Source organism: Garra rufa, chromosome 17 (genome assembly GCF_049309525.1).
Source record: "Garra rufa chromosome 17, GarRuf1.0, whole genome shotgun sequence".
NCBI lineage: Eukaryota > Metazoa > Chordata > Actinopteri > Cypriniformes > Cyprinidae > Garra > Garra rufa.
The window spans coordinates 8,713,405-8,729,725 of NC_133377.1; the positions used below are offsets into that span (position 1 = coordinate 8,713,405).

General features: G+C 41.7%; 1 protein-coding gene across 1 annotated transcript in view; it reads left to right on the forward strand.

Moving 5' to 3' along the window:
- adcy2b (adenylate cyclase 2b (brain)) overlaps positions 1–16,321 on the forward strand; it is a 122,447-nt gene that overhangs the window by 22,104 nt on the left and 84,022 nt on the right. Inside the window, exon 3 of the mRNA XM_073822426.1 lies at positions 6,208–6,369. Within this exon, the coding sequence (XP_073678527.1) occupies positions 6,208–6,369 (162 nt within the window). The remainder of the gene's footprint in view (positions 1–6,207; positions 6,370–16,321) is intronic.

Consider the following 16,321-nt stretch of genomic DNA (forward strand, 5'->3'; position numbering starts at 1 on the left):
TATTGTTGCATCATGTTTTCATCAGTCCTGATGCCATCTTTATGACTCTAGTTCCCATACATGTACTGGGAGCCAGAGGACGGACATATTTTTGATTCAGTGCCGTATAACCTCGTCTGATGTAGAATAAGATCTGACAGTCTTAATCTTGCTAGCAGATACACCTGAACTGTAATCTGGCATGGAACTAGCAAGCAATCAGTTCATTGGAGAGATTAAGCATTTGACCTTGCCGATTCTTGAGGCTGAGCTCCGACATTTCAAAACTTTTGCGAAAACAGGAACTATCTTTCTAGTCTGAGGTGAAAGTGCGAGATGGCCCTCAGCTCAGGGCCCAGCAGAGCATTCTGTCTGCTAGGGGATTCTCTCTCCTTCACAAGCCAAATGTAACCATTCCTGACGGTTTCTCTGATCCTCCTCTGCGCCGGATAGAGTGGAAATGGCGATCGATAAGGCCCAAGACGTGTTTCGTCGGGAAAAATCAGTTGTTTTTTGGCAGTGTGTGTGTGTGTGGTCTGTGAGGGTGACCAAGCCAGAAATCCATTAGGCTTTGCTGTCGTCCAGTGCTCTATCTGCCATTCCTCCACTGCTATATTGAGCCTCACTCACAAAAAAACAGCACAGTGTAAAAAAAGAAAAAAGAAACATGGGTTTTGGAATATTTATGCACGGATTACATCGGTCAAGCGTTAAAAAAACTGATGAAACATGCAGTTTGGCACTAGCTGGAAGACTACAGATCATTTAAATGGGACATATCATGCAAAACAGGATTTTTCTTGTTCTTTTGAGATATATGAATGTTGGAAGTGCAACACACTTTTTCAGTCTATATAGGGTCCGTTTTTTTAAACTAAGCTGCAAAAATGTCATTCAGATATGGTGATTTCACAACCATGAGGATAATACTGCCCATAGTTACCTATACATATTTACAGTGGCATTGCTAGGTTTTTGTGCCCCCTTGTACAGTTAACTTCCAGAACAAAAATGTACAGATAATGTACTCACCCCCTTGTCATCCAAGATGTTCATGTCTTTTTTTTTCAGTCGCAAAGAAATTATGTTTTTTGAGGAAGACATTTTAGGATTTTTAACCATATAGTGGACTTTTACGGTGCCCCCGAGTTTGAACTTCCAAAATGCAGTTTAAATGCAGCTTCAAACAATCCCAAATGCTATTTAAAACGATCCCAGCCGAGGAAGAAGGCTTGTCTTGTCTTGCTCTCCCTAAGCTTTGTGTATTTTGGGTTAAGACAGTTAGGGTACGACGAAAAAAAATCATTTTAAAATCATCCTACATCGCTGCAAAAGTACCGACACAGGCTTTGCAAAGTGAACATGCAAAAAAGGTCACACACCCTTAACAAAAAAGGTAAAACAGCGATGTAGGATGATCCTTGAACCAGAAAAAAACTGAGTTCAGTGAGAGCAAGACAAAACGACCGTTTGACTTTAAAAAGAATATAAATTGTATTTTTTTAATGAAAACAAATGTTCGTTTCACTAAATAAGACCCTTCTTCCCTGGCTGGGATTGTTTACAACCGCATTTGAAGCTGCATTTAAACTGCATTTTGGAAGTTCAAAATTGGGGCACCATAGAAGTCCACTATATGAAGAAAAATCCCAAAACGTCTTCCTCAAAAAACATAATTTCTTTACAACTGAAGAAAGAAAGACATATCTTGGATGACAAGGGGGTGAGTACATTTATCTGTATTTTTTTGTTCTGGATGTGAACTTTAATAATAGAAAAGAAATGCCCTGATTGGTCAGCTGGCCAAACATGTTGTGATTGGCACAGAGAGGAGTATTTGAGCAAGTTAGCGAGCGCTGCCATCGTGTTGCCAAGTACACGGTTTTTGATGTCGTGAGTTGAAGCGGCCCCAATAACGTCATATTTAGCATTGGAATGCGAATTTACCAGGGGAACACAAAAAAAGCGTGTATTTTACACCCCAGAATGCAATTTTTAACGTGGGACTCCCCCCAAAACATGATTGGGCTATTTTTAATAAGCAATTGGGCAGGATTTGTTGTGAAAACCTGGCAACCCTGGTGCACCCTTACATAAAACAATAAAATAGTGCTCCAGTCCGTTCTTAAAATAATGGCATAAGAACATTTTGCTTATCACTTATGCAAGCGAATCATGCCCACAGCTAAAGTTTGGCTGCTAAGCTGTAAACACATAACAAAATAATGGTGGATACGTTAGCCGAATACTGACATGACTAACTGATGAAACAATACAGTTTGTAAACCAAAATATGTCTAAGTTACATTCTTTATTATTAAACAACATAACAACAGTCTACATTAATCGACACATTTTTAGGAAACAGTGAAAAATGTACATATAAAGTATCAATTGTACTTACAGGTTGTGGTTCAGAGACTCTTGTTAGTCCAAATAGAGACGATCAGAAGCCAAAGAAGATAAAAGGCAAGATTAGGGAAGCAGTCCTCTGTAAAATGAGGAGCACACAACAAAAGGTTTGAATTGTATTGCTGTGGTATTGTGGAAAAAAGTAATTTTAACCACTGATTCTTCACATCATAGTTTTTCGGCAGTGAAAACAAAACAAACTTGCTTTTACAGCGCAGAACACAGCGACTTCTTGATATGATGTAAACACACTAACTAGCGGAAGTGTTTGTGGGCAGGTCAGAGTGTTTGTATTTCACGGGTAGGCAGGAATTATGCTAATGTGTTACCCAGTGACGTATATCGGAAAAAAAAACAGAAGATTCAAAAATATGACGACTTGTTAAGACAGTTCAGAGTTGACATCACATTTTACAAATTCTGTGTACGGCTTGTTCTAAAACACTGCTTATGATTTATGGAGATTCAAAAAAGATGCAGCTGTATTTTTATCATTATAGGGTGGTTGTGTACACACAGTTTCAACACACATTTATGATCAAACAACATGTAAATGTAGATTTTGCATAATAGGTGCCATTTAATGATATAAATTGTGACTGTTTTTTGATGTAAGAAACCTTGGCTGATTTAATATAATTAGAAATAGAAAATAACTATAATATAATATATTAAAAAGTGTATAAAAGTATAGCATATGGCCTCTCTTCTCTTTATATGTTATTTCCCGTCATATTCATTTTCCTTTTCATTTTCCCTTCATTTAATGGGCAGAGTATGCTACACCTCCTGTAAAAGCTGCAAATCAGATTTCAAACAAATTCCTTGATCTTCTGAGATAAAAGAGCCTGATGTACACCGAAACTTCCAGAACTTCATTCTTTCAGAACTTCTTTCTTTCCAGTTGAAAAAGTGCATTTACTAATCTGAATTTACGTAATGTTCTGATGATGAATGCATCATCAGCGCATGAGCGCCCACGTTTATTGCGTCAATGAGGCCTATTGAGTGATCAAAAACCTGAGGTAATATGATGAAAGCAGGATAGATCATATTTTTTCTAAACACCACATAAACTAATGATAAGAGTAAAATGTGTGGAACGTTTGCCAAACCTTGTGCTGTTTCCGGCTGTGTGTATCTCCAGCCTCTCTTTACATCATTCTGAAGAATCCCAGTGTAAGGAAGAAGTGGCTTAAGTTTATTTTTAACAGTGTCCCTGATCATTTTGGTATGAGCAGTTTGAGCAGCACATTTTGTGCTGCAAGATTGGCTTTGTAAACAGGCTGTTATGACAAGTTGCCTGGTGGAAAAGTTATTATATAAAAATCTTTTTAAAAATTTATACTATATTGGACAGCCGAGTCAGGGCACAAATATATTACACACATAAAATGTAAGCCCAAAATACATTACACAAATATACACAGATGATCTTTTGAGTCATAAATATAAATGGATGATTGGTTAAGAATTGTTTGGTGTTTGCTCAGATAGAGCTCTAGTCCATCTCAGCATGAATAGTGAAACTCTCCTGTAATAAAGGCAGTTGTGCACAAACACATCAAATTGTCAACATTGATTGAGAGCCTGTCATTCTCTCAGCGTTGTAGGCGAAGACAAGCAAACAAACTCTCATGACCCGTGTTTCATCATGTTATCGGCTTACTTTTTGATGCACTTGTCTTGAATCGTAAAGAAAATGGCCTATTCAGTGATTCTGTGTTAAATTAAACAGATAGTTTACCTAAAAATTTAAATTGACCCATGGTTTACTTACCCTTGAGCCTATGTGACTGTTGAGATTTAAAAAAAAAATAAAGTGCATAAATCCATCATAAAAAAGTAATCTACAAGGCTCCAAAAGGTTAATAAAGGCCTCCTGAAGCAAATCTGATGCATTTGTGTAAGAAACGGACATTACCAAGAGAGTGGTGTTCCAGTAAATGACATAGGATGTAGGTGTAGTGTAAGCTCCTGTGAGAACATGCTAGTCTCACAAAAAAACAAGTTTTGTTTAAAGCTAAAAGAAAACCAGTCTCCTTTTGGCTTAAATCGAAATCCTCCAACATCTTTCTCGACAAATCCTCGTTTTCTAATTTGTGACCGTGTTTTGTTTTTTTTTGCTTTCTCCACTGCGCTTCTGTGTTCGCCACCATGTTCACCTATGTCCTACTGTGGGAAAAATTATTTAATTCCCTGCTTATTTTGTACTTTGCCCACTGACAAAGAAATGATCAGTCTGTAATTTTAATAGTAGGTTTATTTTAGCAGTGAGAGACAGAATAACAAAAAAAATGCATTTTAATGAGTGTTTTAATGAGATTTCTGGCTCCCAGCTGTCTTTTATAATTTGACAAGCTAAAATTTGGAGCACTCTCTTAAAGGGAATGCTCCTAATCCCAGTTTGTTACTTGTATAAAAGACACCTGTCCAAAGAAGCAATCAGCCGATCAGATTCCAAACTTTCCACCATGGCCAAGACCAAAGAACTGTTCAAGGATGTCAGGGACAAGATTGTAGACCTACACCGGGCTGGAATGGGCTACAAGACCATCGCCAAGCAGCTTGGTGAGAAGGTGACAACAGTTGGTGCGATTATTCGCAAATGGAAGAATCACAAGATAACTGTCGATCTTCCTTGGACTGGGGCTCCATGTAAGATCTCACCTAGTGGAGTTTCAATAATCATGAGAACGGTGAGGAATCAGCTCAGAACTACACAGGAGGATCTTGTCAATGATCTCAAGGCAGCTGGGACCATAGTCACCAAGAAAACAATCTGTAACACACTATGCCATAAAGGACTGAAATCCTGCAGCGCCTGCAACATCCACCTGCTCAAGAAAGCACATGTACAGGCCCCTCTGAAGTTTGCCAATAAACATCTGAATGATTCAGAGGAGAACTGGATGAAAGTGTTGTAGTCAGATGCGTCTAAAATCGAGCTCTTTGACCTCTCCTCACGGTGTTTGGAGGAGGAGGAATGCTGTCTATGACCTTAAGAACACCATCCCCACCGTCAAACATGGAGGTGGAAACATTATGCTTTGGGGGTGTTTTTCTGGCTAAGGGGACATGACAACTGCAACTCATCAAATGGACGATGGACAGGGCCATGTACCATCAAATCTTGGGTGAGAACCTCCTTCCCTCAGCCAGGGCATTGAAAATGGGTCGTGGATGGGTATTCCAGCATGAGAATGACCCAAAACACACAGCCAAGGCAACAAAGGAGTAGCTCAAGAAGAAGCACATTAAGGTCCAGTCTCCAGACCATAGAAAATCTGTGTGCGTCAGCCAAACGTCAGCCTCAAAACCTTAATGACTTGGAGAGGATCTGCAAAAGAGGGGTGGGACAAAATCCCTCCTGAGATGTGTCCAAATCTGGTGGCCAACTACAAGAAGTGCCTGACCTCTGTGATTGCCAACAAGGGTTTTGCCACCAAGTACTAAGTCATGTTTTGCCAAGGGATCAAAACTTATTTCACTCATTAAAATAAACTTTTTGGAAATGTGTTTTTCTGGATTTTTTGTTGTTGTTGGCATTCTTTCTCTCACTGTCAAAAAAACTACTATTAAAATTATAAACTGATAATTTCTTTGTTAGTGGGCAAACCTGCAAAATTAGCAGGGGATCAAATAATTATTTCCCCCACTGTACATCATCCGTTGGAACCGCACTCTCTCATGAACACGCGTATGACAGTAAACTTGTCCAGACTGTAAATCGGGGCAAAAATCTGATCTCTGTTCTATGTTTGTGAGCTGTAGATGTTAAATGGCAGCCTAATGCACCGCTAACTCTGTTTGCAGGTGTCGTTTTTCCTGTTTATTGTGTTTGTGGTGTACACCATGCTGCCGTTCTCCATGAGGGATGCCGTCATCGCTAGTGTCCTCACTTCATCCTCCCACACACTAGTGCTCAGCATCTGGCTCTCGAACACTAGCGACCACATGGAGGCCCTTGTCTGGCAGGTAAGTGTATGTGTGTGTGTGTGTGTGTGTGTGTGTGTGTGTGTGTGTGTGTGTGTGTGTGTGTGGCATCCCAGTTGATTTCGTTCACTGAAATCGTGTGGGCTGAGAAAGGAACAGCTAGTATCTAAGAATAAACGGCGACGGTCTTTGAGCACCAGAATGACACAAAGAGACCAAAGAGTTTGTCCTATAAAAAGTTGTCTGAGGCACGAGAATATGTTCAAGAATGTGAGTCAGAGCGAGCGAGTGAAAGTGGAAGGATGTTTCGACTCTGTTTCCTGCAGGGGTTGTCAAGGGTGATGGTGTTTTTCTCCATGACCTATATGGCTTTGCAGTCATGAGAGGGCACGCTTCCCAGAATCCTCCACTGACAGCCAGGCTGTTTTGCTCATCATCTGGCCTTCCCACTTAAATGACACATTTCCTTTCAGAAATAACGGGCATCCAGTGTAATTCCACAAGGTTAGCTGTTTCAGATCTGTGTCATTTGGTTGGTCCTGATCTTCTCTTTAAACACTGTAGCATTGTGCTGAAGAATTGGCAGAGAATAAATGTGACCCTGGACCACAAAACCAGTCATAAGGGTCTTTTTTTTATTATTGAGATTTATACATTATCTGATTAAATAAGCTTTCCATTGATGTATAGTTTGTAAGGATAGGACAATATTTGGCCAAGATACAACTATTTGAAAATCTGGAATCTGAGGGTGCAAAAAATCACAATACTGAGAAAATCGCCTTTAAAGTTGTCCAAATTAAGTTCTTAGCAATTCATATTACTAATCAAAAATATTTATATATATATATATATTTACGGTAGGAAATGTACAAAATATCTTCATGGAACATGATCTTTATTTAATATCCTAATGATTTTTGGCATAAAAGAAAAATGGATAATTTTGACCCATACAATGTATTGTAGGCTATTGCTACAAATATACCTGTGCTATTTAAGACTGGTTTTATGGTCCAGGGTCACATATACATACACTACATACATAGACTGGGCCTTGAAGTGTCTGTTGCGTTGCAGTCTATGCAGGATCAGAAAGCTTTGGATTTCATCAAAAACATCTTAATTTGTGGTCCAAAGATGAACAAAGGTCTCACAGGTTTGGAACGACATGAGGGTGAGTAATTAATGACAGAACTGTCATTTTTGGTTGAACTATCTCTTTAAGACTGTGTATTTAGTAAAACATTTGCAACCACTTTTTATCACTTAATTAGAAGTACCACAATTTGTTAAATCGACCACTAAACATGTTTAGAGATGTATTTTAAAATACAAAGTGCTGAAAACAAAAAAAGTGTAAAAAAAAAAAGAGCTCTGAACAACACTAAGTTGAAAAAAATTTAAGTGTGTCCCATTAAAAAGGCATCATGAAAGTTCACAAGCGGTCAAATGTGTTACTGATCATTTCAAAACAGCTTCACAGTAATAAAAAGGAAAATAACAGAATCAATGATTTCATAATTTCATAAATTATGAGACAAATTCAAAACTAAGTGCTAGATTTGCTAAAAAGAGCAAATTAGTGTTAGAGTGCAAATTTTAATAAAAGTGCTGATGGGAGTGTGAAGTTCTGTGGTTGATCTACTGACAATGAGCAAATTAAACAATTTCCATAATGATCAACTTAATGTACCAGATCAAAAGAGTAGGGTTGAAAACAAGCAGAATCGATAATAATATGGTGGGTGTAATCTACCAACAACACAGGCGTGAAATGGGTTAAGACATACTTTTGGGGAGGAAGTTAAGTAATGGTGCAAATACTAATGCAAACCATATTAAATCACTTTGCATGAATTATTTAAAAATGATCACTGATAATCCACTGCGTGTCTTTAGTAAATTTTGATTTACTAAAGACAGTCTGATTTATTATTTTAAACCATTTTTAATGGTTTTAATAAAATTATGTTTTACTAAAGGTACTTTTCCTAAATGTCTTGTGGGGCAAGCGTTCACACAAATTTTAACTGTTGTAAGATTTTACAATTTATTAAAGGGATAGTTCACCCAAAAATGAAAATGACCCCATGATTTATTCACTGTCAAGCCATCTTGAGGGTGAGTGTATATGACTTTCTTCTTTCAAACGAATACAATCCGAGTTTTATTAAAAAATGTCCTGGCTCTTCCAAGCTTTATAATGGCGGTGAATGGCTGTGGGGATTTTGAATTCCAATAAAGCGCATCCATCCATCATAAAATATACTCCACATGGCTCAGAGGGGTTAATAAAGGCTTTGCTATCTCCTCTGTGTTTCCACATTTGCCATGTCTTATGTCATCCGCTACAAAGCCACTCTTGTGAATACATGTATGACAGTGGCAGCTAGAGATGGTTTATACATTTTTAAATATGGATATTTTTCTTACAAAACCACATTGATTTACTTCAGAAGGCCTTTATTAACCTCCGGAGTCATATGGAACACTTTTTTTTTATGATGGATGGATGCACTTTACTGGACTATAAATTCAAACAGAAATTCAAAATGATCCAGAAAGTAATATGAATCATTAAGAGCCAGGGGGTGAAAACTTTTGAACAGAATGAAGATGTGTACATTTTTCCATTTTTTTCCATTTAATACTGCCCTTCAGAAGCTACACAAAATGCATACATGTTTCAGGAGACAAAATAACTTAAATTTATTCTGATCTTCAAATTCCAAAAGTTTTAACCCCCGGCTCTTAATGCATCGTTTTTCCTTCTGAAGCATCAGTGAGCATTTGAACCTTCTGTAATAGTTGTATATGGGTCCCTCAGTTGTCCTCAGTGTGAAAAGATGGATCTCTTACATCATGCTCATACGTAATGCAGCATACAAATGCTGAAAAACGTCTCAGGTTACGCATGTAAGCCTAGTTCCCTGAAAGGAACGAGACGCTGCGTTGAAACGCTTTGGGAACGCCTCCAGCATGACCACGCTCTGAATCACATGTGTAATCAGTACAATGGAATCGCGATACGTCACGTACGTGATGACGACACCGACCAGGAAGCTTGAAAGCACGTACGGTGAAAGCAGCGCTAGCTTTCTGGAAACAGCAAGCGCCGCAGGGATGCCGGAAGTATGGCCTTGAGGCGCAGGGCGAGAGAACGAAGGAGCCAAGAGCGGCTGGAAGATCTAGGCCATAGAACCTAGTGAAAGTAAGGGGCGTGGACCAACCCGCAGCGTTGCAGATATCTTGAATAGAGAGGCCCGAAAGAAGGACTTTAGAGGCAGACATACTACGAGTCGTGTGAGCCTTGACTCCCATTGGTGAGGGAAGACCAGAGGACTCATACGAAAGGGAAATGGCATCCACAATCCACCGACTTATGGAAGGCTTGGCAGCAGGACGGCCTCTCCTCGGAGGGCTGTAACAGACCAAAAGTTGGTCAGCCTTCCTCCACAAGGCAGTTCTGTGGACGTATACAATTAAGCTTCTGCTGGCCGGGCTCCCGGAAGGGAGGAGGATGAAAGGCCTTCAGTACGACAGGGCGTGGTGCAACGGTGTGGACCTTGGGGAGGTATCCCATCCTGGGATACAGAAAAGCTTTGGCCATACCAGGCGCAAACTCAAGAAATGAAGGAGCCACAGAGAGGGCCTGAAGGTCCTAAACCCTCTTAAGAGAAGTGATTGCCAAAAGCAGGAAAGTCTTAAGAGTAAGAAGACGATCAGAGATCTCATCCAAAGGTTCGAAAGGAGGCTTACACAGGGCCTCAAGCACCACAGCCAGGTCCCAAGTAGGGACACGAGAGCGTACTGGAGGCCTCAACCTCAGCGCACCATGGAGGAAACGTGTAACTAAAGGGTGTATTCCCACTGAAGTGCCACCAAGAGGGGCGTGGTAAGCAGCTATGGCCGCCACGTCGACCTTCAGGGTGAAGTGGGTTGACCCGGCGGAGAGTTAACTGGGCAGTTAAATGGGTCAAACTGGCAGTCTCCGCACAAAGCAGTGAAGAGCTCTGGACTGGAGGATGGTCTCAACAACCTCAGTTGAGAGACCGGAAGCTATGAACTGTGCCCCCTCAGGGGCCACACCCACAGCTTCCACAACTCCGGGCGGGGTTGGAGAATGTGACCCTCCGCCTGTGAGAGGAGATCCCTCCTGACTGGAATCTCCCAGGGAGAGCCATCTAGGAGGGAAATCAGGTCCGAGAACCATACTCGACCCGGCCAGTCTGGGGCGACTAAAAGAAGTCGGATCTCGTCCCGGCGCACTCTCGCCAGAACCATCTGAACCATGACATCCAGCCCCACGGGAGCTGGATGACTCCAAGTGAACCAGAGGGGACATTGCGCATTCTCTTGAGTCGCGAAGAGGTCCACCTGAGCCTCGTCAAAAACCTTCCGAATCTGCTTCACCTACAAAAGGGTGAAGCATGCATTCTTCGGACCTCGGCCCCTGCCTCGACAGGACGTCCGCTCCCAAATTGAGATGCCCAGGGATGTGAACAGCTCTCAGCGAGAGGAGTTTCCCCTGGGACCACACAAGTGTCTGGTGCGCCAGCTTGAACAAGGGGTGTGAATGCAGACCTCCTTGGTGGTTGATATAAGAGACCACCGCTGTGTTGTCGGTGCGCACCAACACATGGTGGCCTCTTAGGTCTGGGAGAAAGTGTCTCAGAAACCAAGGTTTCCTCCACATGTCTAAGGCACGAAAGCATCGCCGCATGACCTTGGGGAGAACCCCTTGGTTTTGAGCCACCACTGTAGGGGCCTCATGTACAGCAGGCCAAAAGGAATCACATTGGACGCAGCTGCCATCAGACCCAGCAGTTTCTGGAACCGCTTTACAGTGAGTGACCGACCTTCTCTCACTCTCGTGACCTCTGTTAAGATTGACTCTACACGAGCAGGAGACAGATGTGCCCGCATCGTGGATGAATCCCACACTACACCCAGATAAATTGTTCTCTGAGATGGAGAAAGCACGCTTTTCTTGGTGTTTAGTCTTAACCCCAGCTCTTTCATGTGTGACAGAACAACATCTCGATGTTGAACCGCCATCTGCTCGGACTGGGCAAAAATCAGCCAGTCGTCGATATAGTTGAGTATGCATAAGCTGCATCCACACACTTCGTGAAAGTGCGGGGTGAGAGTTCAAGGCTGAAAGGAAGAACCCGATATTGGTATGCTTCACCCCTGAAAGCAAACCTCAGGAACTTCCTGTGTTGGGGAAGGATGGAGACGTGAAAGTATGCATCTTTCAAGTCTATTGTCACAAACCAGTCCTCGGACTGAATTTGTGACACAACCTGCTTGACAGTCAGCATCCTGAATTTGAGATGCATGACTGAGCGATTTAGTATGCTCAGGTCTAAAATGGCCCTGAGGCCCCCATCCTTCTTGGGAACTTTGAAGTACCGGCTGTAGAACCCGGACTTTTGCTTGTGAGGAGGGACCACCTCGATGGCCTCCTTCCCCAGAAGAGTGTTTACTTCTTGTTCCATAACCAGAGCCTACTGAGGGCCCACGAGAGTGGGAAATACTCCGCTGAAGCAGGGAGGAGGAGCACCGAACTGAATGCGGTAACCTCTTTCTACAGTATGCAGGACCCATTGAGAGACATTCAGCAGAAGTTTCCAGGCTGCCAGAAAGTCTACTAAGGGAATCAGCCTCTTGAAGCTGACCTCTGGTGTTAGAGGGACAGCTGACATGGGGTGCTGAAGCGGAGAACCGGCAGGAACGCACCCAGTCAACTGTCGAGGGGACCTCCGTAGAGGTAGCAAGCTTCCTGGTACTGCTATGATATCGGGCGGTAGTCGAGAAATATGCTCGCTGGGGGTCGCTGCGTCCTGAAGCACCGTAGGTGGCAGGGTTGGCAAAACAGTCCCCTGGGGACACTGAGGAGAGACAGGCACCGTATGATGAGGTGTTAACCGCTCTTCCCCAGAGGGGACTGTCCCCAACGGCCCTCCATAGGAGTCAGGGCCTCTTAGTGGGCCCTTCTTAGCCTGCAAGACCACCCTCAGGTCAATCTTGGGCTTAGAAGGGCCCGACTTAGAGCGTCGCAGAGACCCGCGGTCCCTGCCAATGTAGAGCCGCGAAGAATATGGTTTTCCCCATGACCTCGACACCTCGGTGTGGAGGTCAGGGAAAAACGGAAGGCTCCTGCGCAGAGGTGGTGGCCGAGACTGCAGGAAGCGTTCATCTAGCTTGCTTCGCTGCGGTTCGGTGTGTCTCTCGGCCAGTCTAGTTTTAATGTGGCTATGGCGCGAGTGACCACCTCTATAAGCTCCTCGTACTGGGGAGAATGAGGGGGTGATTCCTCATTGACGCCCTCTATATCCACCTCCTCGGAGGAAGATAAGAGGAGTGCCGCGCCCTCTCCCCGGGGGGGAAGAAACCGCAGAGCGGGCTTCCGATCCCAGCGAGCGGGCAGTGGATCTGACAGGTGAGGTAGAAGATAGGGACTCGCCCGTCTCCATACACTCTGCCAGATCCAATTGCGATCCCCACAAGTGCAATCGCCGCTCTGCCTCGGCGGAAGCGGGACCGGACCCACGAGGAACGCTGGTGAAGGCTCCCTCCTCAAAGAGAGACTTCCGGGTGCGGAGCACGCACAGAGGCATGCATTCACAATGCAAGCAGTCAGCCCCCTCGAGAGCTGATGCTGCATGTGCTGCTCCCATGCAAACAACACACAAGCTGTGTGTATCCTCACCCGTGAAAAAACAAGGGGAAGGAGGAACACACGGCCTGTGATGCTGTTGCTTATCACCCTTTTTAGACATTTTTTTGTACACACAGACAAACAATCACTCTCTAAATAAAAGTTGTGCAAACTGGCACGAAAAAACGGAGAGTGACAAACATAGAGCGCTTGCTGAATGGCAGAAAGCTAGCGCTGCTCTCACCGTACATACTTTTATGCTTCCTGGCGCTGCGTCGAAACGCTTTGGGAACGCCCCCAGCGTGACCACGCTCTGAATCACGTGTGTAACCAGTCCAATGGAATTGCGAGATGTCATCACGTAGGTGACGTCTCGCAATTCCATTGGACTGATTACACACGTGATTCAGAGCGTGGTCACGCTGGGGGCGTTCCCAAAGCGTTTCGATGCAGCGTGAGTTACCTGGAAGGGAACCAAAAAACAGTGGGTAGTTTAACTATTCAGGACTATCAAGGGACTCTACAACTACCACTGAACAAGGGAATATAAACTTTTAAACAGGGTAATTTTTATAAATTCAGCTAGTATTTTTTTTCTTGTGGACTATATGTAAATGTCTTTTATGTGAAATATCTTATTCAGGTCAGTACTAGATAAAAAAAACAACATGCATTTTGTATGATCCCTGTTATTTTGGTAAAATAATTAACATTTTGCAGATTCAGAAAGGTTTATGTAAACTTTTGACCTCAGTTGTAAATCTGATTGTATTTGTCTGAAAGAAGAAAGTCATATACACCTAGGATGGCTTGAGGGTGAATAAAATAAATTGGGTAATTTTTGTTTTGGGATGAAATATGACTTTAAATACTGAATCTGTAGCCAAAATGTTTTCCTGTTTCATAATTACTATACTGTTTAATTTTTGCTGAATTACCAGTGAATAACCAACTTCATTGAGCATTTCATATTCAAACACACACGCACACACACACAATATTTTCTCAAATCAACAAACAGCAGGTTCCAATTGTGACATCTTGTTTCATGTAGCATGACTGCATGTCCTGCTGTTGGAGCTCATTTGCATGTTGTCACAAAAGGTCAGCATGTGTTGATTAATTATACCTTTCTTTCGTGGGCAATAACGGTGAAAGTGTTGAATTGCTTTTTTGTAGCCAAGGCTATAAGGTATGTGTCTATGCAAAAACTGACCTTTAAATATTAAACATTTCTGAGAAATATTCACAGAAGTAAATGATGTGACAACTTTCCCCAGTCTCGCCAATACATACTCTCACTATGAATACATATGTATATGGTCTTAAAGGAAAAGTTCACTTCCAGAACAAAAATGTACAGATAATTAACTCACTGCTTTGCCATCCAAGATGTTCATGTCTTTATTTCTTCAATCATAAAGAAATTATGTCTTATCTAGCAAAACGATTGGTTATTTTCTGAAAACATTTACAATTTATATACTTTTTAATCTCTACACAGAGTACACACAGAGCTAGACAAGACAAGCATTTATTTTTTTTTTTAGAAAATAACCCATCGTTTGCTAGATAAGACCCTTCTTTCCTCAGCTGGGATCATTTAGAGCCATTTGAAGCTGCACTTAAACTGCATTTTGGAAGTTCAAACACAGGGGCACCATAGAGGACCATTAACAATTTCTTATTGACTGAAGAAAAAAAGACATCTTGAATGACAAGCGGGTGAGTAAATTATCTGTATATTTTTGTTTTGAATGTAAACTACTCCTTTAAGTAGCATATATTTGTAGCAATAGCCAAAAATACATTGTATGGGTCAAAATTATTTTTATTTTATCCCAAAAATCATTAGGATATTAAGTCAAGATCATGTTCCATAAATATATTTTCTACATTTACAACCATAAATCAAAACTTATTTTTGATTAGTAATATGCATCACAAAGAACTTCATTTGAACAACTTTAGATATTTAGATTTTTTTGCACACTCAGATTCCAGATTTTAAAACAGTTGAATCTCGGCCAAATATTGTCCTATCCTAACAAACCATACATTAATGGAAAGCTTATTTATTTAGATTTCATTTATATAAAGCTCAATTTCAAATATAGTCACCTGGTACACCGAGAGCACTTCTGTCCACTGCTTTTGTTCTGCTTGCCGTACTAAAGAGTCTTACATAACTCTTAAATAATAACTCATGCCTACCTTTCTATCGATTTTCCAGACTCTTTCTTTTATTATTATTTTCCTAAGCAGATCTCAAGCAGATATGTTTTTCAGACCAGACCTAAACACAGTGCATGTAACCAAGGCAACACTGTAGTCACATGGTCCACAGGAACACAAAAATACTGGCTGTCAGGTTGTGTTCAAGAGGCAGCAGCAGCAGCATTACGTTGAAGAACTCAGTAGCGGAAGGGTGTAGATTGTTATTATAAGCTTGTTGTCCAGTCCAATTTAACAACCTTAAAAATAATCCTCTTTAGGATCGGTAAACACTCTTGCGGCGGTCAGTCCTTCAGCCGTAGGAGAGCTTCATTAAAACCGACCTTAACGACCCTTCACATTCAGCACTGGCGGTTAATCAAGCCTTTCCTCGCTCTCATTAGAAGCGTTGCGGCCTCTTTATGTTAGGTGCTCTCAAGAGCGCCAGGTCATACCTTGTTTATTAGAGGCTTTAAAGGCTTTGGACGTCACTTCGGGGACATTTACCGCTGACATACTCGGCAAACGAAGGTCTTGTGTTAATCGGAGGCTGAGAATATAATAAAGTTAAAAACAGGGTCACATCTGTCTGGGTCAGAGTTGTGGAGCTGATGTCAGATGCCAGTGTTTTGTAATTAAGCTATGGGTCCCTGCAGACCCCGCTCTGTGCTCGTTTACTTTTATGACTGCCCTCTTCCTCTCGCTCTGTGATTACAGCCTGAAGAATGACTTATTAAGGCTGCTCTCGGAGGACCTGTCCTATAAAACTCTTCCAGTGAGATACAGGTGTGTCTCAATGCAGGTGGACCAGCCTTTAAATAGCATACACTTCAAGAGGGAAATAGAGAGAGAGAGAGAGAAGCTGGGTTGGTTTTGGTTTATATCACTTTTGAGAAGAATGTGTTGTTGTGCTGTTTACAAACAAACTATAATTTGGCCAAATTATGCAAAGGGTGTGAAATATTATTTAATTGTGTGTATTCAGGAAAAATGGCATTTTCATCATGGCTGGCTATTTACATTACATTTTTTAATTACATTTTTACAGTAGGAATTTTACAAAAAAATCTTCATGGAACATGATCTTTACTTAATTTTCTAATGATTTTTGGC